This window comes from Saprolegnia diclina, assembly GCF_000281045.1.
Source record: "Saprolegnia diclina VS20 unplaced genomic scaffold supercont1.16, whole genome shotgun sequence".
Classification (NCBI taxonomy): domain Eukaryota; phylum Oomycota; class Saprolegniomycetes; order Saprolegniales; family Saprolegniaceae; genus Saprolegnia; species Saprolegnia diclina.
In genome coordinates this window covers 288,595-310,792 of record NW_008246083.1, presented here as the reverse complement: position 1 = coordinate 310,792, position 22,198 = coordinate 288,595, and the positions used below count along the sequence as shown (strand labels likewise).

Below are 22,198 nucleotides of genomic sequence, written 5' to 3'. Positions count from 1 at the left end.
AGTTATCAATCGCTTCCTCAATGGTTCTGCGCCAACGACGCCGTGCTTGGTCGCTGAGACGCGTGTCTTGGCTGCCCTTTTGTTCCAGTATCAACGACGTTGAAGCGGTTGCTGTGATGCGCAACGGCCATTCCTACGCGGTACCGTCGAGTACATGTAATGTAATCGATACGTGCAAGGTGGTACTTGTAGGGCATGGCAGCGAAGAATGCTGCATTGTGTATTTGACAGTCGCTCGGCTCTCGAGATTGCAAGCAGCGTCCAGTACCGCAGGTCAATCAATACCTGCATTCGATTCGATACGCGAGGGACGAGCTGCTATTACTGATAGTACGTTTGACTACCACTGGTACTGGTCCTTAGGGATAACCCCACGTGGCAACATAGTAGTATACTGCAGTGCCCGGGTCGTGTGTCTTGCTCGCTACTTGATGCGTGCGGCGAAGGAGCCGTTGGTCCGCGAGAGGAGTCCAGTGCTAACGGTACCAAGTTGGTGTCTCTTCAGGCTGCATACGTTTGACTATGTGGACACAGTGCGGATCTTCAGCTAAATCATTGGGTCAAGAGCAAACCAAGGGAAACTCCCGAGCGTCAAGGACACACTCGCCCTTGCGTCTAGAACGACTGTTGATGTGTTCACAGGCACCACTACAGTACTACATTGCGTGCACTTCAACACTTGCGCGTTACTCTGCGTCCACAACCGTGCACAGAATCAGATTCTAGATGTGAAAAACACGAGCCATGTCACTTGCATTTTCGCGCCGATCGATGCAAGTCGCTGCGATCGTCTTCGCGCTCTCGTCGGCCATGTCCTTGGTCAGCGACATGCTAGCGACGGGTTTGCCGGACGCCTCGACACATTCCCACAGTCAGCCCGAGGCAGCTATCGAGGCGTACAAGGCCGCACTGCGCGACTACCGTAGCAAGAGCGAGCTGTACCAAGACCTGCATCTGCCGCCGACGCCGCCACCAGCGCACCGGAACATGCGAGCAATGTGAACGTGCGTCGAGTGTGGACGACATTGTCCACCGTGTAACCTAGTCGTCTGCGATTGTTCTCACGAGTCCCCATATCGTCTCGGCAATGATCTGCGTTCTCGACTCTTCGACCTGCGCAACCTCGAGTCGTCGGCGCACCTCTTCCTTCTCCCCACAAAGGTGTTAATTCGATGGTCTAGAAGAGCATTCGACGCTCCACTCTTGACATCACCAAGCCAGCACACCGACCCCAAGCCGAGAACGAGCGCCAGACCAGTTGACGTTCCGATATTGATAGCTCATGGCACCGCGCTAGCAGTTCCTGGGTCAGGCCGCTACAGGCTCTCTGCAGGCTGCGATGGTGATTCGACGAGGAAGTAGCATGCAGTGGTTGTGAGATCGTTACGACGCAGAGCGAGGCTGTGACCTAGTGCTTTTTTGCCCTTGTGCGCCGGTCCTTGGATGGCGCCGAGTCGGGCGTGTCCGAGGCCTTTCGTCGACGTGTGTCCGTCGCGGGCGACTGCGCTGGTGCCGTCTCGTCGGGCGTCTCCCGCTGCAGCGCGGCGTCCAGATCCTTCTACACACCAGAGGCCCCAATGTCAGAGCCAACATCCACACTCTATCCCACCTCTTTTTCAGCCATGGCAGCGTGGGCGGCCGTGAGCTGGGCCGTCAGCGCCAAATGGTCGGCTGTCAGCTGCTGCAGAATCTCGTCTTTGGCCCGCAGCCGCGCCTTGAGGTTCTACGATGCATATGCTACGTATTGGAGCCCAAGCTTTGTCAATACCATGTTGGCGAGGCGGAGTTCGGCGGCCAAGCGACCTTCGCCGATCGTGAGGAGCTGTGTCGAGTCGGTCCCGAGTAAATTCTGCTGCTGCGTGAGCCACGCGTGTTGCAGCGCTGCGTGGCCCTGCAGCGCCCGCCGAAGCAAGCCGGCTTGCTGCTTGAACATGAGGTCCATCTCGACGCTCGACATGGAGAGGACAGCTTGGTCGGCCTGGAACGCCGCAAGCGCCTCGCTGCCGTCGAGCTGCGAGAGGCCCGAGAGCGCCGTGAGCACGTCGATCCCGTCGCCAAGAGACAGCGTCGACGGGAGGTGCGCGAGCCGCGCGTCCGCTTCGTCCACGGCCACCGGCTGCGGCGCCGCAGCAACGGGCGGCGCGACATCCACAAACACGGGGGCGCTCGTAATGTACGCAGTCCACTCGTCGAGCGTCCGCGTGTCCGTGTGCACGTAGCTCGTACTGCCAAACGGCGTGCACTCTTTTCGCCACGGAATCGGCCACGCCATCGACGCTTGCGCAATGTGCGCCGGTTGGTCGCCGAGTCCTATGCATGCAAATGCATATTAGCTACAAAAAGCGGCGCGGTGTCTACCTGGGTCGTTGGCGTCCAAGAACGGCTGCACCGCGTTGAGCTGCGCGGCGTAGGTTTTGAGCTGCTCGTCGACCACCATGCCGAGGCTCTTGGCGGCCTCAACCAGCGGCGCCGAGCGGTTGTTGATGATAGCGAGCGCCGTGTCCACAACCTGATAAAATATGAGATACCCAATAAGACATGAGATAGGGTGAGTACCTCGCGAACGTCGAACGCAAACGTAAGGGCGCTCTGGTACTGCAGCGCGCGGATGTTGGCCATGATCTGGAAGAGGTCGAGGACGCGGCCGTCGTCGAGGCACGTTGGCCGGTCGACGCCGGGCAAGAGCGGGCCGCAGAACGGGAGGCCTTGCCGGTTCGTGGCGACGAGCGACCAAATGCGCTCGAGGAACTTGGCGAGACGCACTTTGGCGACAGGGCACACGCAGTGCGGGCACAACAGCGTCTTTTCCCGGCGGCTCATCTTGGTCAGCGCAGCGTTCTAGTATCCAGTTAGTATCTTGGATACTTGTCTCGGATAGAAAAGGGATAATCCTAGGCGACGTACGTTGGGCAAGACCGCCTCGTCGATCGCGAGCGGGCAGCGAAGGCAGTGCCACATGGTCGACTTGGCGCCAAGCTCTTCGCGGGCGCCCGAAATCGCGCACGTGTGGCGCGGACAGACCCATTGCGTCTCGTCGTCGACAGGAAACGGGTACGCGCCGAGGCAGAGCTGGTGGTACACCTTGGTGCAGCGGCCAAACTCGCACACGACGAGTTCGCCGCCGAGACCGCAGAGGAAGCAGCGCTCTTCCGACTCGACGTCGTCGAGTAGGGGCTCGGACGTCACCGGCGGCGACGACGCTTTGGATTTCCGGCCGTCGGGTTTGCGGAGTTTGTCCGACTTGCGCGCCATGGGCTTGGCGTCCGGCGTCGCCTTGGGCTTACTTGTCGCGTTCGTATTCGGTGACGTGGCCTCGAGAGACGGCGTGGGCTGGCGCTTGGCGCAGGTCGGACAGTACCAGGATCCCTCGGGCACCTACGAGAGGCGAAAAATGAGTGGCCACGATCGCTGCATCGTCGTACGGTCGTCAGCGGCGGGTCGAGGCAGGCCATGTGGAACTCCTTCTCGCAGCTTGTGCCATCGCAGACGAGGCGCAGGCCGTCGCCGCCCTTCTTACTGCACCCGCTGCAGGGCACGTCAACCTCGCAATCCTTCATCTTTTGGGTGCTACATGTGCAGGTCAAGACGATCGAGAATCGAGGCGAGCGTACATGCGCTCAAAGAAGGGCGTCGCGTTGATGGCGGTCGCGGTCACGATCGCCTGCTTGGCCTCATCGAGGCCCTGTGTGTACTGCGTCCAGATCTTGGTTCCTTTCTTCACCGACTTGAACGACGGGTGGTCGTCGACAAACGCGTGCAAACCGTTGCGCAACGTCCAGCCGCTACATACCACGGTACATGCATGAGCATCGCCGTCGATAGCCATGCGGATGGAGGAGGAACGTCAGCCACGTACTAGTTGTGCGAGCCGTAAAAGTAGACGCAGATCTGCCCCTTGCGCTGGCGGTGCGCCACGTGGTCGACCCATTCTTCGAGCTCAACCATCTACGAGCCACCACGATGGAGAGACTGTTCGCGCCGCCATGGACGCCATTGGCGGTGCGTACCCGAGCCGGCCAGAAGGGATGGCTTCCGACGCGTGCCAAGATCACGCCAAAGTTCTCGTTCATCATGGCGCGCATGTCTTCCTGCGTCATCGCATCTACATGGCGCCATGGTCATCCTCGTCTTCATGCCCATCGGCGTACCAAAGTAGTCTTCCTCGTCCGGCGTCAGCATCGCGGCTTGAAGCGCGTCGGCCTCTCGGGTGGCGCTCGGGAAAAAAAATGGCACCTCCGTTTCGGCCGTAAATATTATTATTGCACCACCATTCCGGATAACATACATGAACAAGTCATTTAAAAAACAAAGCCACGTGAAAATCCACACCGTGTTTGTAGCGACCGAGATCTAGGGTGGGCGGTTCCGCCGCTAGCGACGCGGCGCCGGCGCGGCCTTGGTCAAGCGCGTGAAGATGGCGTCGACCTGGTCGAGCATGAGCTCGTACGCGCCCGTGCTCGTGAGGCCGCGGTGGGTCTGCTCGTTGAGGCCGCCGGGGGTCGCGGCCTCCTCGGCCATGTCGTGGAAGGCTTCGGTCGACACCATGCCCGCGTCGGCGAGCGACTGGAAGAACGAGGCAACGTACGCGCGCGACGCCGAGTCCTCTACGTGCACCATGAGCTTTAGCGACAGAGATGAGCGCGTACCAACGCCGTTGTTGACGCACCACTGCTGGAGGTGGCCGCATGTCGCGTAGAAGAACGAGATCATGGCCGTCATGCCCGTCTACCGTGATGGAAGAGACACATGAGGCGATGGAAAGTGAATGTCATGTAGCCTACAAGCGTCGTCACTTCGCTCTCCGTGTCAACCATCACCGGTGTCCCGATCTGCAGCAAGAGCTGCTCCACGTACGACTGCTTGGGGTACGCGAGGATCGGACCCGTGCGACGCGACGAGCTTGGCAGCGGGACCGTGCGCACCTAATGGCCTCTTCATCGCAAGCAGTATGCACATGGCTGTGTGTACCACGTTCGCCTTGGGGAGACGCACGAGCTGGACGAGCTCGTCGTACGGGATCGTGGCCATCATCGAGATGACCGTGACGTGCGGCGGAAAGGTGAGCGCCGGCAGTTCCTACGTCGCCGCCATGAGAAGGCAGCAGGTGCGCAATCGCTGTGTACCTGGCGCGCAATGTCCGGAAGCAAGCCAATGAAGATGACGTTGGACGCATCAATGACGGCCTGGTTCGTGGCCGCGATCGTGACCTTGGCCGGGAACTTGGCCTGGAGCGCCTTGGCCTTCTCCGTCCCGCGCGGGCTCACGAAGATGGCCTTGGGCTCCCATGTCGACTTGGCGGCGACCGGCGAGCAGTAGCCCGTCATGACGGCGCTGCCGATCTTGCCCGTCCCGAGGAGACCCAGCACTACATCGTTGCCCAAAGCTGCCATTCTCTTGCGTTGTTGGCAGCCGATTCGGAAATGGCGTTATCCGTACGCCAGGTCAGCATCCGGATACGCGACACGCGGATCGCCACAAGCACCTGCACCGCGGACGAATGGATCCATCGACTGCGCCGTCGACGAGAGATTGAACGACTAACCAATATGTACTAGATGTTGTGCACTAAAGCGCGTTTATCGACTATGGAAACAACTAACTAATAACTGTGCGTTCTTAGTGGTGGTCGCCTTTGGTCTTCTTTTGGCGGGCGCGGGGCAAGACCATTTCAGTCACAAACTGCTCGAGGCGCTTGTGCAGCGGGATGTACGGGTTGCAGATCACATGCTCCGTGAGCACGGCCAGCGCCTACTCCATCCATGCGACTTGCGCTGTTGCAGGTGCTTCGCACCTCTTCAAACTCGGCGAAATCGATTTGGAGCTCGTCGTCGGTCGTCGTTGTGCTCACTTGCGTCTCTGTGTCGTCGTACTGTCGCTGCACGAGGATAAAGACCTGCTTGACGATCGCGTCCGTCACAAAAAAGCCCATGAGCTTGCAGTCTTTGACGAGACTCAGGAATTCGTTGACGTCGAGCGTCGTGCTCGACTTGCTCGCGGCCGTCATTTCCTACACCCCAACGTATCCTTCAAATTGGGTTTATGCAATCTCATACGTCGTCGGTCTTCATGTTGGAGTAGTACTTGAAGACGTGCTGGAGCGGGCTCTTGAATTTCAAAAGGACAGCCCGCACCTAGTAGACATATTTGCCTAATCAACTTGCAAGCGATGGAGTACCTCGGGCGAGTGCAAGAGGAGGCGGAACGCTTCGGGTTGCGACCGACTCGCGTTGGGCAAGACGCACTTGTCCAAAAGCTCCTGGATCCGCTCTTCAAAGACCATGCTCGGAAATTTCTTGTCCGCAACAAGAACCAGCGCGTGGACAAAGTCCATCGGTGACATTTCACGCTGCGCTGTGCCGTCGTCCCTACGTCAGCGTCAGCGTCCGTCCTTGCATATGAATAGACGTACTGGGCCTCGACACAGTGGTGGTAGATGGCGTCGACGACGGGCAAATGCACCTTCTTGTCGACAATGTTGCAGTCCTTTGCACACGACGGTCATGTTTTGCATGCCCACCGCCTCGTACCTTGACGAATTTAATGTATTCTTGGAGACTCATGGTCGCCGAGTGGCCGCGCAAGGTGCTGCAACTAACATACCGTGGCACGCGTCAGTCTCCTGCAAATGTCGACTGGCTGATGCCAACCTGTAGTGACGAAAGATGGCGTGGAGGTCGTTAAAGTGGTGCTTGAGCACTTTTTGAATGCCAAAGACGCGCGTCATGACCTCCGTGTCCGAGATGCTGCGACGGCGCGGCGACGGTTCGTCTGAAATGAGCCGGCGGATTACGTTGGCACTCACACTCGTAAATTTGCGAAGCGTGTCGGCGCGGCGCTCGTCAATGATGTCGCCGTCGACGCCGCGGTCGCGCTGCGACAACATCTACCAACGATGTTTGTATCAATCGATCAATCTAGCGAGAGACCAACCCGCCACGTAAAACACAAGATCTTGTGGAGGAGCTTGGAGAGAACGCCGGCGCTCTCGTTGCTCGCGCAGACGAGCGACGTCATTTCTTTCTGAAGCAGCGTGTGCAGCTCTTCGACGCGGCGCATCTCCTTCCCGAGCGTCACGACCATCATGTTTTCGGCGCCAAGCGGATCGTCGGGCGTGCGCTTCACCTCGAGCATCAAGCTCCGCACCTAGCATGTCATCTTTAAAACAGACAAGTTGTCCACAAACCCAAACCTTTTTCCACGCCGAGACGATTTGCAGAAACACCTTGCGGCATTTCTCCGTGTTGACCTTGGAAAAGTGGCCGCTACCGGAATATTGCACAAGGTTCGACGAAGAAATCGATCGATCGTACGGCGAGAGCGTAAAGAGCACGCTGATAAAGACAGCGTTCTCAAGCCCGCGCTGGGCCGCGATCGAGTCGGCAGTGACAATGACGGGTACCTTGACGTCGCTCGACGACTCGACGCGCAGCGTCTTGTTGAAGCGCTCAATGTTGGCCAATCGCTGCTCGACATTGATTTCGTGCACCATCTAGTAGCCTCGCGTGGAGCATGTACATATTTGTCTAGCGTGGAAGTACGTGGGTGTCGTAGTCGCGTGGAAACAAGTGGTGCAAAAGCGTCGAGAATTTACTGCCGTCGGCCAGATCGTCGGTAAAGTTCTTGAGCTACGCGGTCGAGCGACGAGTTGTGGTGTGTCAAACAATGGACAACTTGTCTACCATTCGGTCTTGCGGTCGCAGCACAATTTTGCTCTCCTCAAGCTTCATGCGCGCCCAATGCAGCAAAATCGTGTCCACGGGCTTGCTCAAGACGTTGGTCAAGTGCACGTCATGGTACCCGGTCGTGATCTTGTCGATTTGCGCGTGCTCGTCTGCAATCTACAATCGTTATAAGCACTGTCGTCTCTCGAAAACGACGAGTTGTACACGCTGGGAGAGCTGGCGCAGCTCGGCGCCGTCGTACTGCGTCTCGAGTGCTTCGAGCGACTCTTTGCTAAACTGGATCACGGCCGACTCGACCATGCGCGCCATGGCAAACATGCCTTCGAGAAGCATCTTGTTGACGCGCGCGCCACCGCCGTCGTCGCGCGGCTGGTCGTCCTCGTACACGATCGTGTCCATGCGCTCGTACGCCGCGGGCGGCGCCGTCATGGCCGACACAAGCGGTGGGTGGTCTTGCGCTGCTGGCGCCGTCAAGCTGCCCCGCATCGTGAGCTTCAAGATGCGAATTTGACTCTCGAGGTCTTGGACCCGCGTGATCTAGCGTCGTTTGTTCGATACGACTGCAACGCGTCCTGATGTACCAAGTTGGAGTTGGTCGTCGTAAGCTGGTCGACATGCATTTGTAACTTGGCGATCTTCTCGGTGGCGCTGGTCAGTTGCACATCCTACCATGCAAGTTCAGCGTCTGGGAATCCCAGGTTCCAGCCACCTTGCGGCTGAGCGACTCGGCGGTGACGGACAACATTGTCTGGTAATTGGCCGACTCGCGCTATGCCCTCGTGTACACGAGTAGTTGCACAACTTGGTTCTCGTACATAGTAGGCACGGCGGAGTGCCTCGATGCGCCACGCGCGAAAGGTGTCGCGCACGGACCCGCGGTTTTTGTGTCGAAACGTCCGGTCCACAAACTAGACGACAATATTGACTCGACAAACGACCGAGATTCGATGTAGGTACGCGTCGAATGCGCCGTCGACGAAAGACATAGTACGCCCACTGAAAGTAGAGAAAATGCAGCAGCCGGTGCTTCCAAATGCGCGTCGTGCCCTGGATGACGCGCTGGATCTTGCCAAAGCCTTGCTTGCGCGCTGCCGTCTCGTTGTGCTTGCGCGTGTTTTCTTCGAGGAGGTCGACGCACGTCCGCCGCAGTCGGCGGTATTCCTACATCATTGTATCCTACACGTCGAGTCGATGCGGCCACGTACCGCAAAGTAGGGCGCGTAGCGGTCGACGTTGAGGCGCGCCGGCGTCACATCCGCGTCCTTGCGGTGGTAGATGGCCGAGAGGAGCACCTGTAGAAGCTGGCGGACGATGCCGCCAGACGCTCCGAGCCGGTCGGCGCACTAGAACCCGTCGATAGGATCGGTATCGACGCCTTCATGATTCTACCCGCTGGAGAAGCGAGCTCGCGACCGCTGTTACAAAGAGGTTGGGCTGCTCCAAGTACGCGGCCATGCGCTGCGCCTCTTGGAGCTTGACTTGAGCATATCTGGACAATATATCTGTCAAGCACCCGACAACTTGGCAATCAGCGTACAAGGCAAAGGACACGAATGCATCTTTGGCACTCGCCGCCTGCGAGTCGTTGGTGGCGTCGTGGTTCCACTTGGCCCACATGATTTGCTGCAGTGACCCGTCGTCGTCGGCAATGTTGTTGTACGGAAACAGAATGCCGGCTTCGTCTCGCGGGTCGATACTCGCTGTCGCTTGCGGCTTGGGCTTACGAGGTTGCGTCCCGAACGGGGCTTCGAACGCTCTTGGCGAGACCAAGTGCGACTGGTTCGGAGGCACACCGCTGCTGCGGCGGTGCGTCGAGCTGGCCGTCGCGCTAGGTACGCTCGATGCTTACAAAAGAAGGAATGTTGTAGCCTACGCTTGCCGAGGAAGGGACGGCCGAAGCGGCTCACGGACCTCGGCAGCTTTGGCCAAGCTCTCGCGAAAGACTTTGGGGAGCGACGTCGCGGCAAAGTGCGGCTCCATGCGCGGTGGTCGAGTGAAACTGATACGACGCACAACCAGTTTCGTATTGTGAGTTTAAACGGGTTTGCCCGCCAAAGCGTTTATTCGGCGCTCGAACGCGATGCTGACGTTGCGCATGAGCATCGCGATCGTCATGGGCCCGACCCCTACGTCATTGCAAGCTGTTTAAACACGTTCAATGCGACGCCGACGCACCGCCAGGGACGGGGGTGATGGCCCCAGCCACGCCCATGGCTTCGTCAAAACACACGTCACCGACGACCGTGCCGTCCGCGACAAAGTTGATGCCAACGTCAAGGACGACCGCGCCAGGCTTGAGCCAGCTCCCGCGGACGAGGCGTGGGACACCGCAGGCGCTAATGACAATGTCGGCCATGCCAACAAAGGTCGGGATCTATAATCGGATGGTCGCCTGAACCTTGGAGCACCGCAGGAAGAATGAGTACGTTGCCCGTGCGCGAGTGACACGAGATGACCGTGGCGTGGCGCTTGCGCAAAAGCATACCGACGGGGTTGCCGACCAAGTCGCTGCGCCCGAGCACAACGACGACCTTGCCTTGTAGCTCAATGCCCTCCTACGACCGTCGATGACACGTGGGCACCACGTGTGACCAGTGCGCAACCTCGTCCAGCAGCTGCAGAACGCCCTCTGGGGTGCACGCAGTAAAGTGCGGCGTGCGCCCGCGCATCGAGAGCTCGCCAACGTTGAACGGGTGCAGTCCGTCGACGTCTTTTGTCGGCAAGACCGCGTCGATGACAGCCTTCTCGTCGATCGTTGGCGGCAGCGGCAGCTACGCACGGTGAGGCCATCGCCCATGGATGATGTCAGATGTACCTGCACCAAGATACCATCGATGGACGCGTCGGCGTTGAACGCGTCAATTTGCTTCAAGAGGTCCGCCTAGACCTGCCATGAGGATGGCCACGCGTTGGTAGCAACGTACTTGGGCGACGTCCATCGGGAAGAATTGGTTCACTGAAGTGATGCCAACCTCGAGGCACGCGCGGCCTTTGGCCTCGACATACAGGCGCGAGTCTTTCCGGTCGCCAACCATGATCACGCCCAGCGATGGCCGCTAGCCCAGCACGATGAGCATGAGAGACGCAAGCATGGCTTGTACCGCCGGCGTCGTCGCCGCAATGGCATCGATCTACAGAAGTGTTTAGACGATGGCAATGGCATGCGTCTACCTTGGCCTTGACCTGCGCACGCATCTTGGCGGCGATCTGCGCACCTTGGATGACCCGCGTCGCCACGCCCATCTTCACTGGTGTTTGCGAATCTTCGCGCAGTTTCGCATCTAATTCGGCATTCCAGCGTTTAAATTCGGCACATTCCGACGACGGTGGCCAGTGAGCGACAACATTGTCCCATGCAGCCGTTGTGCAACCGATCAAACTCAATGTATCCTCGTTGAGATGTATGTGCCCATACGTGTGCATCGCACGGCAATGACGATGGCACTGGCAGCGACGGAGTGGGGATTTGATCCGCTTACCATCTTCAAAGCGGCATATGCCGAAACTGAAATACACCTCCAGCATTTGATCGTATCATGTATGACGAGTTTGTCGAAGCTATAAAGCGAAGTTACGAGGTCAGCGGTCGAAGTTGACGAAAAGGTCGCACGATGATTGGCTGAAAAAAGACTGGTGCGGACGCCTTGACCGCGCCCAGACCTTGCCGTTTGCGACCAGTTGAGATTTGGAGGTGTCGTAGACTAGTTGACGAGTAGAACGCGCCCGATGACTGCCATTATCTCTAGAATTACTCTGAATCATAGGAGGACAATTATCCTGACGAGGGCCAATTTACTCACTCGATATCGCTTGTAGTCTAGTAAGGGGAATGAAAATGATAGACCTAATGCTTACATTTGGAAGTGCCGTCTGATTATGTTGCACATTTTGACGATACTAAGCTCTCTGATATCATTCCCTTTTTACTCTTTCTTTCACATCTTTACGCAGTCGTTGTTGTCCGGGGTGCGGAGGAGGAAGGAGAAAGCAGCGCAGTCACAACTTTCGTACGACGGCTAGGATGAGTGGTACTGCTCCACGACCTCCCATTCATCGACGTCGCTATCGTCTGCAGCATCGCAGCTGCCTGGCACATCGGGATGGTGCTGCTCGATGGACCCGAAGGCGGTCGCGCTCTCGTCAGTGGTGTCGTTTGCCGGGTGCGAAACATTGTCATGTTCACCAAGCCATGCGGCCTCGGCCAATCTCGGCAGACAGCGTCGTACGGCCGACTCGAGGTACGCGTAGAGAATTTCAACAATGGAAAACATGTCGGCGTCTTCCGCGTACGTCAGCGGTGACACGTCACCCTAGAAAGCCACTCAGACTCATTTCTTGGCGACTCTGTACCTTGGTGATGTCGCTGCTGGCGCCGCGCTCGAGGAGCTCCAAGACGTGGGCGATGCAAGTGGTTTCGTCTTCGACGCAAGCAAGGCAGTAGTAGAGCGCCGAGCCCTCGCCGTCCTGTCACTCGATTAGTTAGTCGATCACACGCCAATGTCGTCTTATGTCGAGTACCTCCATGCACACGCGGGCGCCAGCCTCGAGAAGCGCATGTGCGACCTCGGGCTGGTTGGAAATGTAGGCAAACATCAGCGCGGTCACGGCAATCTACATGGCTCTGAGCTCGACTCTTGAGTTGGGGTATTGTGTACCCCTCGAGGGCCCCCGGGTAGGGGGCGCACGCAGGTGGGGAGTCGCCCCAGCGCAAAGATTTGCTGGCGCGTGCAAAGGTCCTCTGAGGTGCCCAGTTCCTTTACACGGGCGACGTCTCCGTCTCGGATCGCTGCAAAAAGCTCGGGGAGTTCGAGCCAAGTAACGCTGTCGCTGGTACTGCCGATGAGGTGCTGCATGCGCCCGTTGTCCGAGATGGCCGCGGCGGCCTCTTCCATGGCAATTTTCTAAGGACATGTCAGGATGACGCGCGCGTTCGTGCACGGAAGAGGTACCGCAGTCACTGGGATGTAATCCTGGCGAGCGATCAGAAGGCGCACGAGGTCGTAGTCGCAACGTTGGATCGCGCGGACCATCGCCGTGTCGTCCATACCAGACGACGACTCTAGCGACGAGCGCACGTGGATGTCGGTGGCAGCACCGCGGTCGAGAAGCTCCAAGACGTGCGTCATGCGATTGATCGGGTTTTCGACGTGGCCAATGCAAGACGCAAGTACCGTCGTGCCAGAGTCCTACACATCTTTAGTTGATAGTCAACACAGAGCGTCGACGTACTGTCGAGGGCGACGCGCCCGCGTGCAAGAGCAGCAGCGCGACCTCTGGCTGGTTGCAAATGTAGGCGTAGCCGAGCGCCGAGACCGCCGACCGCTACAGTTCGCAAGGAATTATACTTTGGAAATGTGATGATACTGTACGTTGAAGAGTTCGCGGCGCTCGACGGGCACGCATTGCAGCAGCGCCTTGGGCGTGTCCACGTCCACGAGGAGGCGAGTGATACCGAGATGGCCGAGTTGAATGGCAGCAAAGAGCGGCGAGATGCCAGACGCCTACAAACATGTTGGCCGAGGCGACGACATTAGGATTTCGGTACGAGGTTGAAGGGTGATGCGCCCCGCTTCACGAGCGCCTCGACGCAGGCTTCGTCCCCATCGGCCACGGCCTTGCTCAACGGCGTGTAAAAGTTCTACGGAGGTCGTACATTGAGACGTCTGTTGATGGGAGACGACGACCTTGTCGACAGCTTCAATGCTGGCGCCGTGCGAGAGGAGGAGGTCGAGAAGGGGCCAGTATCGCTTGGCGACGGCGCGGTGGACCGCAGGCGACAGCACCGCTTTCTAGAGCATGGCTCAGACAAGGGAACCATATTGGACTTGTGCAGACCATGAAACGTTGCTGGTGGAGGCGCTCGAGGAGGGCGATAGCAAGTCCGTCGTCGACCGCAGCGGCAAGGTCCTCGCTGTCGGATGGGTCGTCGGCGAGCATGATCTCGCAGCGCTGGTGCAGCACGAGCGTGGTGCCGTCAAAATAGAAGAGGTGCCCCGAGACCGCGGCGCCGGGACACAGCTCGATGCCCGCTGCAGCGCTCGAGAGAAGCGTGCCCCACTCGATGACCCAGAGGTGGTCCGAGTCTGCGGCCACGGCGCCATACGTCGCATCGTGGACGACGACGAGGCCATTCGGAAGGTCGAGACACTGCACGAGGCGCAAGCATGTGAAAGCAGTCACAGCGTGAAAGCGCAGTTGGAACGCGAGCTGGTGGAGCCACACAAACTCTTTCTGCAGATGGAGGACGAGCGTGCCGTTGGTGGCGTCGAGGGACTCGTCCATCGTCTGCCCACAGACGTCGCAGCCCATGCGACAAAGCGGCGACGTGTGGCCCGTCTTGAGGACGTCGAGCGTCGAGAGCAACAGGCGACAGCTGCGCCACGGTGCGTAGTAGCCCAAGCGCTGGTGCGTCGCCAACAACGCCTGGCTCAGAAGCAGCGGCATGATCCAGCAAAAGGCAAACTGACGTTCGTCGGCCCCAGCATGCCACAATCATCGGCACCGAGCTGTCTCAGCGACTTGTGGCCAATGAAAACACAGGAAACAATCGCGAACGATGGTGATTGTCAAGAATGACGGCTGATTTGGCGCTGAAGATCTCGCGCCTGGCGTCAGACGCTCGCGGCTTTGTACGTTCGTCTCCCGCGACTGGACTTTCTCGTATGGACGACATAGTCTCCACGATATACGAGACTTGTAGCCGCCTGCCGAGTACGGTGTGCAAGGCAAGCAAGAACGACCACCGACTAGACCGGTATTGTCATTTCAGTATCGCAATTCGAGTTGATCGCGCCATGAAATAGATAGTGGGTTGCAACCGGGGTTGGTATTATTACGGGTACTCGTGGTGCTGTTCCTCGAGCGCCAGCCTCTCGACGTTTTGCCGGAGCCACTTGAGGTGCAGCACGTGTCGGACAGACGTGTTGTCGACTTCGTCGCTCTCGTAGTATTCCAGATGCAGCGTGCGCAGCATGCGTCCGTCGTCGTCGCATTCGATCGCAAGGCGGTGCAGCGTCGGCCGATACGATACCTACCATTGCATGTACAGCCTCCGACCAAAGGTGTTGGTTTGCTGTCGTACAGCAATCGGGTCCTCTGCCATGCCTGGATACGACACAAGCAGCGCGACCGTCGTGTACGCACGGACTCGAATCGCGTGTTCGATCGCGCTCGGCTTGACCTATGGACGCCGCAACGTCTGTCACTGGTTGAGCTCGTAGAGAAGGACGTACGAAGCTCGCTTTGTAGATCTCACAGGCAGCGCCCAACGCCAAGAGGCGCTTCACATGCGCATGCTGCGTGTCTTCATCCGTAAGGTAGGCGACGCAGTAGTAGAGCACGCTGCTGTGGCCGGTGGGCTACACTCATTGAACTTGAGCTAAATATTGCAAGCTGCGATCCACGCACCGGCCCAAGGACGCTCGCGCCGGCCTGCAAAAGCTCTTCTGCGATCTCTGGTTGGTTGCACCGGTATGCATACATGAGGCCCGAGAGATTTCTCTACAAGCAACGTCGTGACGCGACCGACCTCAGACGTCGTCGTACGCTGTCGGGGTCGGTGCCATTGGCCGGCGCAATCGCGTCGACGACGGCGCGTCGATTGTGCTGCAGCATGCACGCGACCATCGAGAGCCGACCTAGTTGAATGGCTCGAAAGAGCGGCGAGCTACCGTCCGTCTACGCCCCATCGCTCGCCCTATAGCGAATGTGCGATGCGAAGCATACCTCCTTGTTGGGCGCCGCGCCGCGCTGGAGCAGAAGCACTGCCATGGCCTCGGCGTCGTCTTCAACAGCCACAAGCAGCGCCGTGCGGGCTTTCTACGCTTGGTCAGCGTCGATACTCGATACTCAAGTGCGGCGATACCGCATCGTAGGTGTCGACAGGTATACTGTGATCGAGCAGGAGCGAGAGAAGAGTCGGGTACCGCTTCCGGACGGCCTCGTGCAGCGCTGGCGGCGGTTGAGGCCACTAGCATGTGCACACGTCATGTCGGCTGTTGTACGATTTCAGGGAAAATGGCACCGAGAGGACGCCGCGGTGCAAGCTCTCGAGCACGAGGTGGGCAAAGCCATCGCGGATGCTGTCGCAGAGCCGAGTACTCTCACTGGCTTGGTCAAAGAACCATACATCGACCCGCATGTGCAGGAAGAGCGAGCCGCGTTCAAATACAAAGATGTCGCTTGGGACACTCTCGGCCTGATGTAGTGGACGCTCGAAGAAGGCGCTGCGCCATGGAAGGCCCCAGCGGTGCGTCACGTGCGCTGGGACACAGCCGAGTGAATTGTCCAGCACAATGACATCGTTCGGACCAAAGTAGAAGCACTGAATGATCCGCAGGTCGGCGAGACGGGCGTGGCTGTGGACCTGAAGCTGGAGCGAGACGTTAGGCAAGACACCGATCGACGTCGGCACATGCAGCTGCAAACGCCCCATCGACGCATCGAGCGCGGACGCCATCGTGGTTTCGCACGCATGGCAGCCTGCCTACGCACGGCGAATCGTAAGACCTGTGCGCAGGGTCGCATGGCGGTCACATGGAAGAGCGTCTTGGCGTCGTTGACGACGCGGAGCTGGCGAAATTCGAGGCGTGGATCGCTCCATGGCGACAAGTAGCCTAAAATCGATGGTTGGCCAGAGGTTGCAGAGCGCTCGCCGCACCGTAGCGCGGCCCCGTTGACGCGCAGGCCTCCTTTGGCGTCAAGCCCATGCCACGTTGGTGCAAGGTGGCAACTCGGAGATTATATCGCGTGCTCATTGGTCCAAATTCGTGTTCAAGAACGCCATTTTGGCCAATAAACGAGTTTACCCGATGCCAAATCAAAAAGACCGTCGTAGGCCGCCTTGCGCTCGGCTACCAGAAGCTCCAGCGTCCCCAGCAAGACAGCCTGCGCACGAGCCGATATGTGCACTGGACCTAGCGATCGACGTTGCGAGATCCGCCAACGACGCGCACGAGCAGCATACATGAAACCATATTGCGTTTTATAGGTTGAACAAAAAACGCAGCGAAACGAATCTTCGACAGGCGTGAGCATGCGCCATGGCCTGCGCCTCGCCTGCGCGCTCCTCCTGCACGTCCTTGTCCCCGCCTACGTCTACTTTGAGGCGCCGTTTGCCGCCGAGCGCTACGTGCTCTCGCCCGTGCTTTTGAACGCGTCGGAGGAGGTCCACCTCGTCCTCCACCGCATCGAGCCAAGCAGCGAGCCATCATGCGACGACGAAGCAAGCGACTTTGGCGTGCAGACCACCGACCGCCTCGTCGGCGTCGACAACGCGACCATGTCGACGCTGTCCTTTGACGCCATTGCAGACACGCCTCCCAACTCGACGTTCATCGTGCCATTGCTCACGGAGCTCGACGAGCCCGAGATCGAGGATGCGGTGCGCCTCGAAGGCTTTCTACAGCTCCACGTCATGGCACCCACGACGCTCCGAGTGCGACGGCGCAGCGGGTTCCTTGACGCTCTTCCCGCAGCGGCGTGCCTCGCGCCGAATACAAGCATGTGCGTCATGCACGCCGCGTTCGACCGCACGACGCGGCAGATGGTGCTGCGCCTGGCGTTTTTCCAGAGTAGTAACAATGACACGCCTGTGTCACTGGAGCGCGGTGATGCGTTCTTGGCGGTCGACGGCGTCGAGATCTCGCTCGCACCGCTCGACGAGATTGTCGAAGGCGTGATGCAACCGGGTGCGCCGCCTCTTGCCGTCCCGCTCGTCGACACTCGTGACGGACACGCGAACGTGCTCAGCGGCTTCTTGCGCCTCACGCGCCTTGAGCCACGCAATTTGCTCTTTGAACCAACGCTGACGCGGCGTCGTGACGCGCTCTTGCGCTTGATCGCAACCGACCACGCCGTGGCCGCGTACAAGGACGTGCCGGTGACGTACCGGCGGTTTGTCACGACCGACTCGATTGGAGCTTCGCTGGCGACGGGATTCGAGAGCGACGATCTCTCAACCAGCGAGGCGCCTCGTCCGTCAATGTTGCGCATCATCGAGACCGAAGATGCGGACGACGACGACGAGGGAGAAAGAAATGCAACGACACCCGCCGTGGCTGCCCCGATCCCGATCCCGACACCGGCCCCCGTGCCACCCCCTCCAGTTGTACTTGTGCAGCCAGTGCCAAGTCCACCGCCGCCACCACCGCCCAGCACTGACGATAGCATCTACTCGGTGACATTTGACGTCCGGACGCGGCTTGGCATCTCGTGGAATGCGTCCGTGGTGGACAAGTCGGTGGTCGAAGACGTCGATTCCTTCTCGCCGGCGGCCGCCGTGGGCCTCATCAAGCCCAAGGACCACTTGGTAGCGATCAATACGGTCAACGTCTCGCGTGTGGGGCCGATAGAGCTCAAGAAACCGTACTTGGCGGCGACGTGGCCAATGACGCTCACGTTCTCCCGCTACAAGGAGCCCCCGCCCGCCCCCGCCGCCGTCCTCAACGCGACGGTGGCGCCAGCGCCCGATACGCGGTTCTTGTTGCTGCCGCACGCCAACATTAGCGCTGCGCGTCAAAACGGATGTGGCTTTTACTACGTCGTCGAGTTTAACGTCGTGGGCAATCCGCCGCAGCCCATTGGCATTGGGTGGGACATGGACCTCGGCAACCAGTCTGTTGTCAAGCTTATTGTGACCAACTCGTCCGCCGAGCGCGTCAAAGTGCTGAGTCTCGGCGACCACGTGGTCGACATCAACGGCATCAATGTGTCGACGCTGCCGCCGCGGCGCATGGCACAGACGTTCGAGACCGTGCGCAACCCGCGGCGGTTGGTGTTGTATGCGCCGCCGTGTGCGATCGCAACACCAAATGTTGTCGTCGCTAATTCTGGACAAGTTGTCGTTGATCCGGTGCACGCGTTCTGGGCGGCCGTGCCTCTCTCGACGTTGGCGGGGCACCGCAAGGATGGACACATCGTGCGGTACGCGGTGCGCATCGCGGCGCTCTGCGCGATCGGGATCGAGTGGGACCGGGACGCCCAAGTCGGAGCCATCGTGCAGCACGTGCAGCCGCTCAGTTTACTCGCCAACCGGACCGACGTCACCATTTTGCCGCTCGAGACGTTGGTCGGCATCGACGTTCTCAACGTGACGACCCTACCCCTCGCCGACATCAAAGTGCTCTTTGAGACAGGCCCGTTTCCCAAACAACTCGTCTTTGAGACGTCCCCGCACTCGAATGTGACGATCGCGGCTCCAGTTCGCATGCGCCACACACTCACCTTTACGAACGACGTGATGCTGCGCAACTGGAGCCTCCCGCTCGTCGTGGCCGACTGGAGTGCAGCGCATGCGATTGCAGAGAGCGTTGTCGTGGTCGTTGCAAGCCCGTCCACGGCGTGCTCGGCGCTGCAAACGTCGACGCCTGGGACGCTCGTGCTGGCCTTCCGAGGCGTGTGCGCGTTTACCGAAAAGGCCAAGCGGGTTGTGGACGCAAGCCGCCGCGGCCTCCTTCTCATCAACGACCACAAGTCGGGCCCGCTCGCTTTTCCCACTACCAACACCGCCATCGCGCCAACAACGATCCCTGTCGCCATGTACGAGCTGCAGTGGAAGATGGTCTAAACTGAGCGGGCGGTAGGATGGCCAAGGACGACGGCGAGCTGCTGTATGCACTGCTGCAATCGCGACCGACGGCAGGGACCGCGCTCTGGGTCCAAGAGCCCGCGGCCTCGCCTCTGCAGCCGTGGCCAGCCTCGGAGCCGTCGCCGACGACCATGCGCGTCCTCGTAGGCAGCCACGAGCGCGTCATGAAGGTCAACAACACGGGACCGCACCGCTTTGTGAATGCGACGACTGCGCCGCTGCAGCTCGTGCACTCGTACCCGCTCCAGACAGCGTGTCATCGGGACGATCTCAGCGTCCGCGGTCGCGGCGCCGTTGTCGTCGTCAAGCGTGGCAAGTGCAATATCATTCACAAGGCCATGTATACCATTGCTGGGTTATATAGCCCTTTTCTATATGTGCGCTAGGACCGTGCAAAAGATGGGCGCCAAAGGGATCCTTGTCGTCAACCACGACGAAGACCATCCGATATACTTGGAGCCGCCGCGCGAGATTCATATATGGATCCTCGTGTACACATTGTCCATGATATAGGGACAATATTGTACATATATGCCTAGGATCAATGCCACCGACGGTCAGTGGCTCGAAGACGCGTTCCGTGCGTCCCACGACATGAATCCCGTGCCCGTGTTTCTGCGTCTGCAACACGAATGACACATTGTACATGGCTATGTCAAAACGCATGTCTTATCTACCTTAAACGATGGCGACCGTATCGGCCGGCGACGCAACCGCGGCGACTTGCTCGGGCGGCGTCATGAGCTCGTCGTCGTCGTTCTCGGTCGACTCGGTTGTCATCACCGTGGTCTTTGTTGTCCGTGCAGGTTGGCGCCGAGAGACGCGCACGGCAAGGACGAGGGCGACCACGCCCATGGCCACGGCCGCCGACGCCACAGCGAGGCTGTAGCCCTGGCCGAGGCCCCATAGCGAATCGTTTTCGTCGCTCTCGGCCGTCGACTGGACGGCGGCAAACACACCCGCCGTCGCATCGTCCTCGAAGGCATCGAGCACACCAAAGTAGCGGAGCCAGCCGGCGCCGACGCCGCCAAAGTTGAGGCCAATGACGTCCGACTGGCAACTCGTGTCGATCGTGTCGAGGTTGCCGCCGCCGAGCACGTACGAGGCGAGGATCTTGACGCCACACGTGGTGCCGCCAGCCTTCATGCGAGTCGTAAAGGTCGTGCAGTGCGCCGACGTCGGGAACTCGATGAGCCGGTGCGGCCCGACCATCGACGCGTTCTCGTCGCGCGCGTAGCCCCAGCGCGTCTGCGGGTCCAAGCCGCCGGCCATGAGGAGCGCGGTGGCGCCTCTCGGGACGCTCGCCGTCTTGTTGAAGTACTGATCACGCTCGTACACGAACGGCGGGCTCTTGGGGAGGTTGAACTCGGCGCAGTTGGGATCGCGCGACCCCGTGAACGTACAGTACTGCTCCACGAGCGAGTACGTGGCGCCACCAAAGAGCCCGGCGTCGAAGGTTGCCTTGAGCTCCGACTGCGACGGCGTTGGCGTTTCCCACATCTCCGAGTAGACGATGAGCCCGTACAGAAGCTCCGAGTAGTACAAGGTCTGGTCTTCGTCCGAGGCCTTGGCCGCCCACCGGCCTTCTTCGCGAATGTAAATGTCGATGAAGCTCTGGAGCACCTTGACGTCCTTGGGCGCGCACCGGTCAAAGCGGAAGAGGAGCGCGGGGATCATTTCGCGGTACATTTGACTCATGAGCATCGAGCCAAAGAGCGACCGCAGCGTCTGGGACGGCGCGCCGCCGATCTGCAGCATGAGGTCGGCGCACTGGTTGACATTTGTGCCGTACTCGCGGTCCAGCTTGTCGTAGACGGCCCACGCGACGTCCGTGACGTTCCGGCCTTGGAATTTGGCGCCGCAGAACGCATCTTTTTGGCAGAGATCCAAGAAGCGGTTGCCGACCTTGGCCACGTCGCGGTCCCAGTTCGAGAAGGTCGACATGCTCTTGAAGCTCGGGCTGCTCTGCGACACGATGCTGTCGACGATGTAGCCCTTGATCTCGGGTGACTGGAGCTGCATGAGCCGCTCGACGAGGAACGTGCCGTAGCTGAGCGCGTAGACGTACACCTCCTTCGACGCCTGCGCCGACTCGATGATGCTCTTGACGTCGTACGCGGCGCTCGTGACGGAGAACGCCTCGGTGTGATTCTGGATCTGGAACAGAATGTCCTTGATGCAGTTGGGGTATTCTTCGTTTGTGATGCTCACGCCGCCCGGACTGCCCGACTGCATGCTCGCCGCCTATATTGTGTGAGATGAGAGACGTTGAGTATGTGACGTCGTACAGCGTTGCATTCGAGGCGGTTGCTGCGGCCCGTGCCGCGGTGGTCCATCGTATATAGCGTCACGGTCTCGTTCATTTCAAAGTACAAGTTGGCCATGAGCGTCTCCACTACAGAGCACCGTTAGCACACGATATGGTAGAAGCCGGCGTGCGTACTGGCGGTGGACGAGTCACCCGGGCCACCTTGGAGCACCCACAACACCTTCTCGGTGCCAATGGTGACCTTGGCCGGGTTGGCCAGCTTTCGCTTGACAAAGACATCGATGGTCTGGCCGCGCGGGTCGGTGCACACCTCCTTGTGGCACAGCGGGAGCTCAAACTGCCCGCACTCGTAGCCCGTCGTGGCGTCGAGGCGGCGCTGGCCAAAGGCGTCGGCCTCTAGATGCACGCGCGGCAGGTGGCTCTTGGTCGCCGCCATCTGCGCCATGCTGTAGCCGCTGCCGATCGAGTTCATGTTGCACGCGTACCAGCCGTCAAAGGGCAGCGTCGTGTAGGCGTGCGCGGCCAGCGCCAGCGCCGAGAGGACAGACGCTTGGAGCTGCATGAGGTCGAAAGCCAAATGAAGATTTGGGGTCGCTTGACGTTCGACTCGTCGCTGATTGGCTACGTGGGTGGCATTAAATCCGGTCGCTATATATGGAC

General features: G+C 59.6%; 8 protein-coding genes across 9 annotated transcripts; 1 reads left to right on the top strand and 7 right to left on the bottom strand.

The window, feature by feature from the left end:
• Positions 1–1,253: 1,253 nt before the first annotated feature.
• Positions 1,254–4,236, bottom strand: SDRG_05964 (hypothetical protein). Its single transcript, XM_008611712.1, has 11 exons — positions 4,149–4,236; positions 4,008–4,102; positions 3,857–3,945; positions 3,612–3,782; positions 3,423–3,567; positions 2,905–3,375; positions 2,557–2,838; positions 2,359–2,509; positions 1,769–2,310; positions 1,610–1,723; positions 1,254–1,558 (listed from the first exon to the last, which is right to left on the bottom strand). The coding sequence occupies exons 1-11, from the start codon at positions 4,177–4,179 to the stop codon at positions 1,409–1,411; spliced, it is 2,241 nt and encodes a 746-aa protein (XP_008609934.1). The 5' UTR covers positions 4,180–4,236; the 3' UTR covers positions 1,254–1,408.
• A 34-nt stretch (positions 4,237–4,270) lies between these two features.
• Positions 4,271–5,410, bottom strand: SDRG_05963 (hypothetical protein). Its single transcript, XM_008611711.1, has 5 exons — positions 5,124–5,410; positions 4,969–5,076; positions 4,782–4,922; positions 4,647–4,725; positions 4,271–4,604 (listed from the first exon to the last, which is right to left on the bottom strand). The coding sequence occupies exons 1-5, from the start codon at positions 5,388–5,390 to the stop codon at positions 4,372–4,374; spliced, it is 828 nt and encodes a 275-aa protein (XP_008609933.1). The 5' UTR covers positions 5,391–5,410; the 3' UTR covers positions 4,271–4,371.
• A 129-nt stretch (positions 5,411–5,539) lies between these two features.
• Positions 5,540–9,662, bottom strand: SDRG_05962 (hypothetical protein; the record flags this gene model as incomplete). Its single annotated transcript, XM_008611710.1, has 20 exons — positions 5,540–5,748; positions 5,792–6,131; positions 6,176–6,365; positions 6,410–6,483; positions 6,528–6,591; positions 6,648–6,883; positions 6,931–7,143; positions 7,190–7,262; positions 7,311–7,489; positions 7,539–7,625; positions 7,680–7,838; positions 7,887–8,219; positions 8,264–8,347; positions 8,392–8,451; positions 8,498–8,590; positions 8,640–8,843; positions 8,888–9,025; positions 9,072–9,171; positions 9,220–9,510; positions 9,556–9,662. 19 exons carry the CDS (start codon positions 9,660–9,662, stop codon positions 6,048–6,050), a joined length of 2,769 nt encoding a protein of 922 aa, XP_008609932.1. The 3' UTR covers positions 5,540–5,748; positions 5,792–6,047.
• A 54-nt stretch (positions 9,663–9,716) lies between these two features.
• SDRG_05961 (hypothetical protein) lies at positions 9,717–10,925 on the bottom strand (the record flags this gene model as incomplete). The annotated part of the gene is made up of 8 exons (XM_008611709.1): positions 9,717–9,808; positions 9,858–10,056; positions 10,109–10,237; positions 10,286–10,453; positions 10,498–10,563; positions 10,607–10,738; positions 10,784–10,813; positions 10,854–10,925. 8 exons carry the CDS (start codon positions 10,923–10,925, stop codon positions 9,717–9,719), a joined length of 888 nt encoding a protein of 295 aa, XP_008609931.1.
• Positions 10,926–11,531: 606 nt separating this feature from the next.
• SDRG_05960 lies at positions 11,532–14,176 on the bottom strand. 2 transcript variants are annotated; one of them, XM_008611708.1, is made up of 10 exons: positions 13,518–14,126; positions 13,367–13,471; positions 13,228–13,320; positions 13,052–13,183; positions 12,912–13,004; positions 12,632–12,868; positions 12,338–12,583; positions 12,201–12,293; positions 12,033–12,146; positions 11,532–11,992 (listed from the first exon to the last, which is right to left on the bottom strand). In XM_008611708.1, the coding sequence occupies exons 1-10, from the start codon at positions 14,124–14,126 to the stop codon at positions 11,699–11,701; spliced, it is 2,016 nt and encodes a 671-aa protein (XP_008609930.1). In that variant the 3' UTR covers positions 11,532–11,698. The 2 variants fall into 2 exon arrangements, with proteins under 2 accessions (XP_008609930.1, XP_008609929.1); XM_008611707.1 differs by having other exon boundaries at positions 11,532–12,146; positions 13,518–14,176.
• Positions 14,177–14,488: 312 nt separating this feature from the next.
• On the bottom strand, positions 14,489–16,412 carry SDRG_05959 (hypothetical protein). The gene is made up of 10 exons (XM_008611706.1): positions 16,342–16,412; positions 16,218–16,297; positions 15,706–16,167; positions 15,547–15,651; positions 15,408–15,500; positions 15,228–15,359; positions 15,090–15,182; positions 14,915–15,040; positions 14,764–14,862; positions 14,489–14,712 (listed from the first exon to the last, which is right to left on the bottom strand). The coding sequence occupies exons 1-10, from the start codon at positions 16,388–16,390 to the stop codon at positions 14,515–14,517; spliced, it is 1,437 nt and encodes a 478-aa protein (XP_008609928.1). The 5' UTR covers positions 16,391–16,412; the 3' UTR covers positions 14,489–14,514.
• A 304-nt stretch (positions 16,413–16,716) lies between these two features.
• Positions 16,717–19,905, top strand: SDRG_05958 (hypothetical protein; the record flags this gene model as incomplete). The annotated part of the gene is made up of 4 exons (XM_008611705.1): positions 16,717–19,220; positions 19,265–19,609; positions 19,656–19,760; positions 19,809–19,905. 4 exons carry the CDS (start codon positions 16,717–16,719, stop codon positions 19,903–19,905), a joined length of 3,051 nt encoding a protein of 1,016 aa, XP_008609927.1.
• An 11-nt stretch (positions 19,906–19,916) lies between these two features.
• SDRG_05957 (hypothetical protein) lies at positions 19,917–22,143 on the bottom strand. Its single transcript, XM_008611704.1, has 3 exons — positions 21,713–22,143; positions 21,558–21,664; positions 19,917–21,513 (listed from the first exon to the last, which is right to left on the bottom strand). Exons 1-3 carry the CDS (start codon positions 22,098–22,100, stop codon positions 19,948–19,950), a joined length of 2,061 nt encoding a protein of 686 aa, XP_008609926.1. The 5' UTR covers positions 22,101–22,143; the 3' UTR covers positions 19,917–19,947.
• Positions 22,144–22,198: the final 55 nt, after the last annotated feature.

Coding starts and splice junctions, on each gene's coding strand:
- SDRG_05964 (XM_008611712.1), bottom strand. CDS start 4,179: ATGCTGACGCCGGACGAGGAAGACTACTTTG. Junction 3,568..3,611: donor ACGCCCTTCTTTGAGCGCAT/GTACGCTCGCCT, acceptor CTGCACATGTAG/CACCCAAAAGATGAAGGATT. Junction 2,311..2,358: donor CTTGGACGCCAACGACCCAG/GTAGACACCGCG, acceptor TTGCATGCATAG/GACTCGGCGACCAACCGGCG.
- SDRG_05963 (XM_008611711.1), bottom strand. CDS start 5,390: ATGGCAGCTTTGGGCAACGATGTAGTGCTGGGTCTCCTCGGGACGGGC. Junction 4,726..4,781: donor AGAGCGAAGTGACGACGCTT/GTAGGCTACATG, acceptor CCATCACGGTAG/ACGGGCATGACGGCCATGAT. Junction 4,605..4,646: donor GTGCGTCAACAACGGCGTTG/GTACGCGCTCAT, acceptor TGGTGCACGTAG/AGGACTCGGCGTCGCGCGCG.
- SDRG_05960 (XM_008611708.1), bottom strand. CDS start 14,126: ATGCCGCTGCTTCTGAGCCAGGCGTTGTTGGCGACGCACCAGCGCTTG. Junction 13,184..13,227: donor GCGCATCACCCTTCAACCTC/GTACCGAAATCC, acceptor ACATGTTTGTAG/GCGTCTGGCATCTCGCCGCT. Junction 12,294..12,337: donor TACCCGGGGGCCCTCGAGGG/GTACACAATACC, acceptor AGAGCCATGTAG/ATTGCCGTGACCGCGCTGAT.
- SDRG_05959 (XM_008611706.1), bottom strand. CDS start 16,390: ATGGGCTTGACGCCAAAGGAGGCCTGCGCGTCAACGGGGCCGCGCTAC. Junction 15,652..15,705: donor TGCACCGCGGCGTCCTCTCG/GTGCCATTTTCC, acceptor TGCACATGCTAG/TGGCCTCAACCGCCGCCAGC. Junction 14,863..14,914: donor AGATCTACAAAGCGAGCTTC/GTACGTCCTTCT, acceptor CGGCGTCCATAG/GTCAAGCCGAGCGCGATCGA.
- SDRG_05957 (XM_008611704.1), bottom strand. CDS start 22,100: ATGCAGCTCCAAGCGTCTGTCCTCTCGGCGCTGGCGCTGGCCGCGCAC. Junction 21,665..21,712: donor GGGTGACTCGTCCACCGCCA/GTACGCACGCCG, acceptor GGTGCTCTGTAG/TGGAGACGCTCATGGCCAAC. Junction 21,514..21,557: donor ACCGCCTCGAATGCAACGCT/GTACGACGTCAC, acceptor CACACAATATAG/GCGGCGAGCATGCAGTCGGG.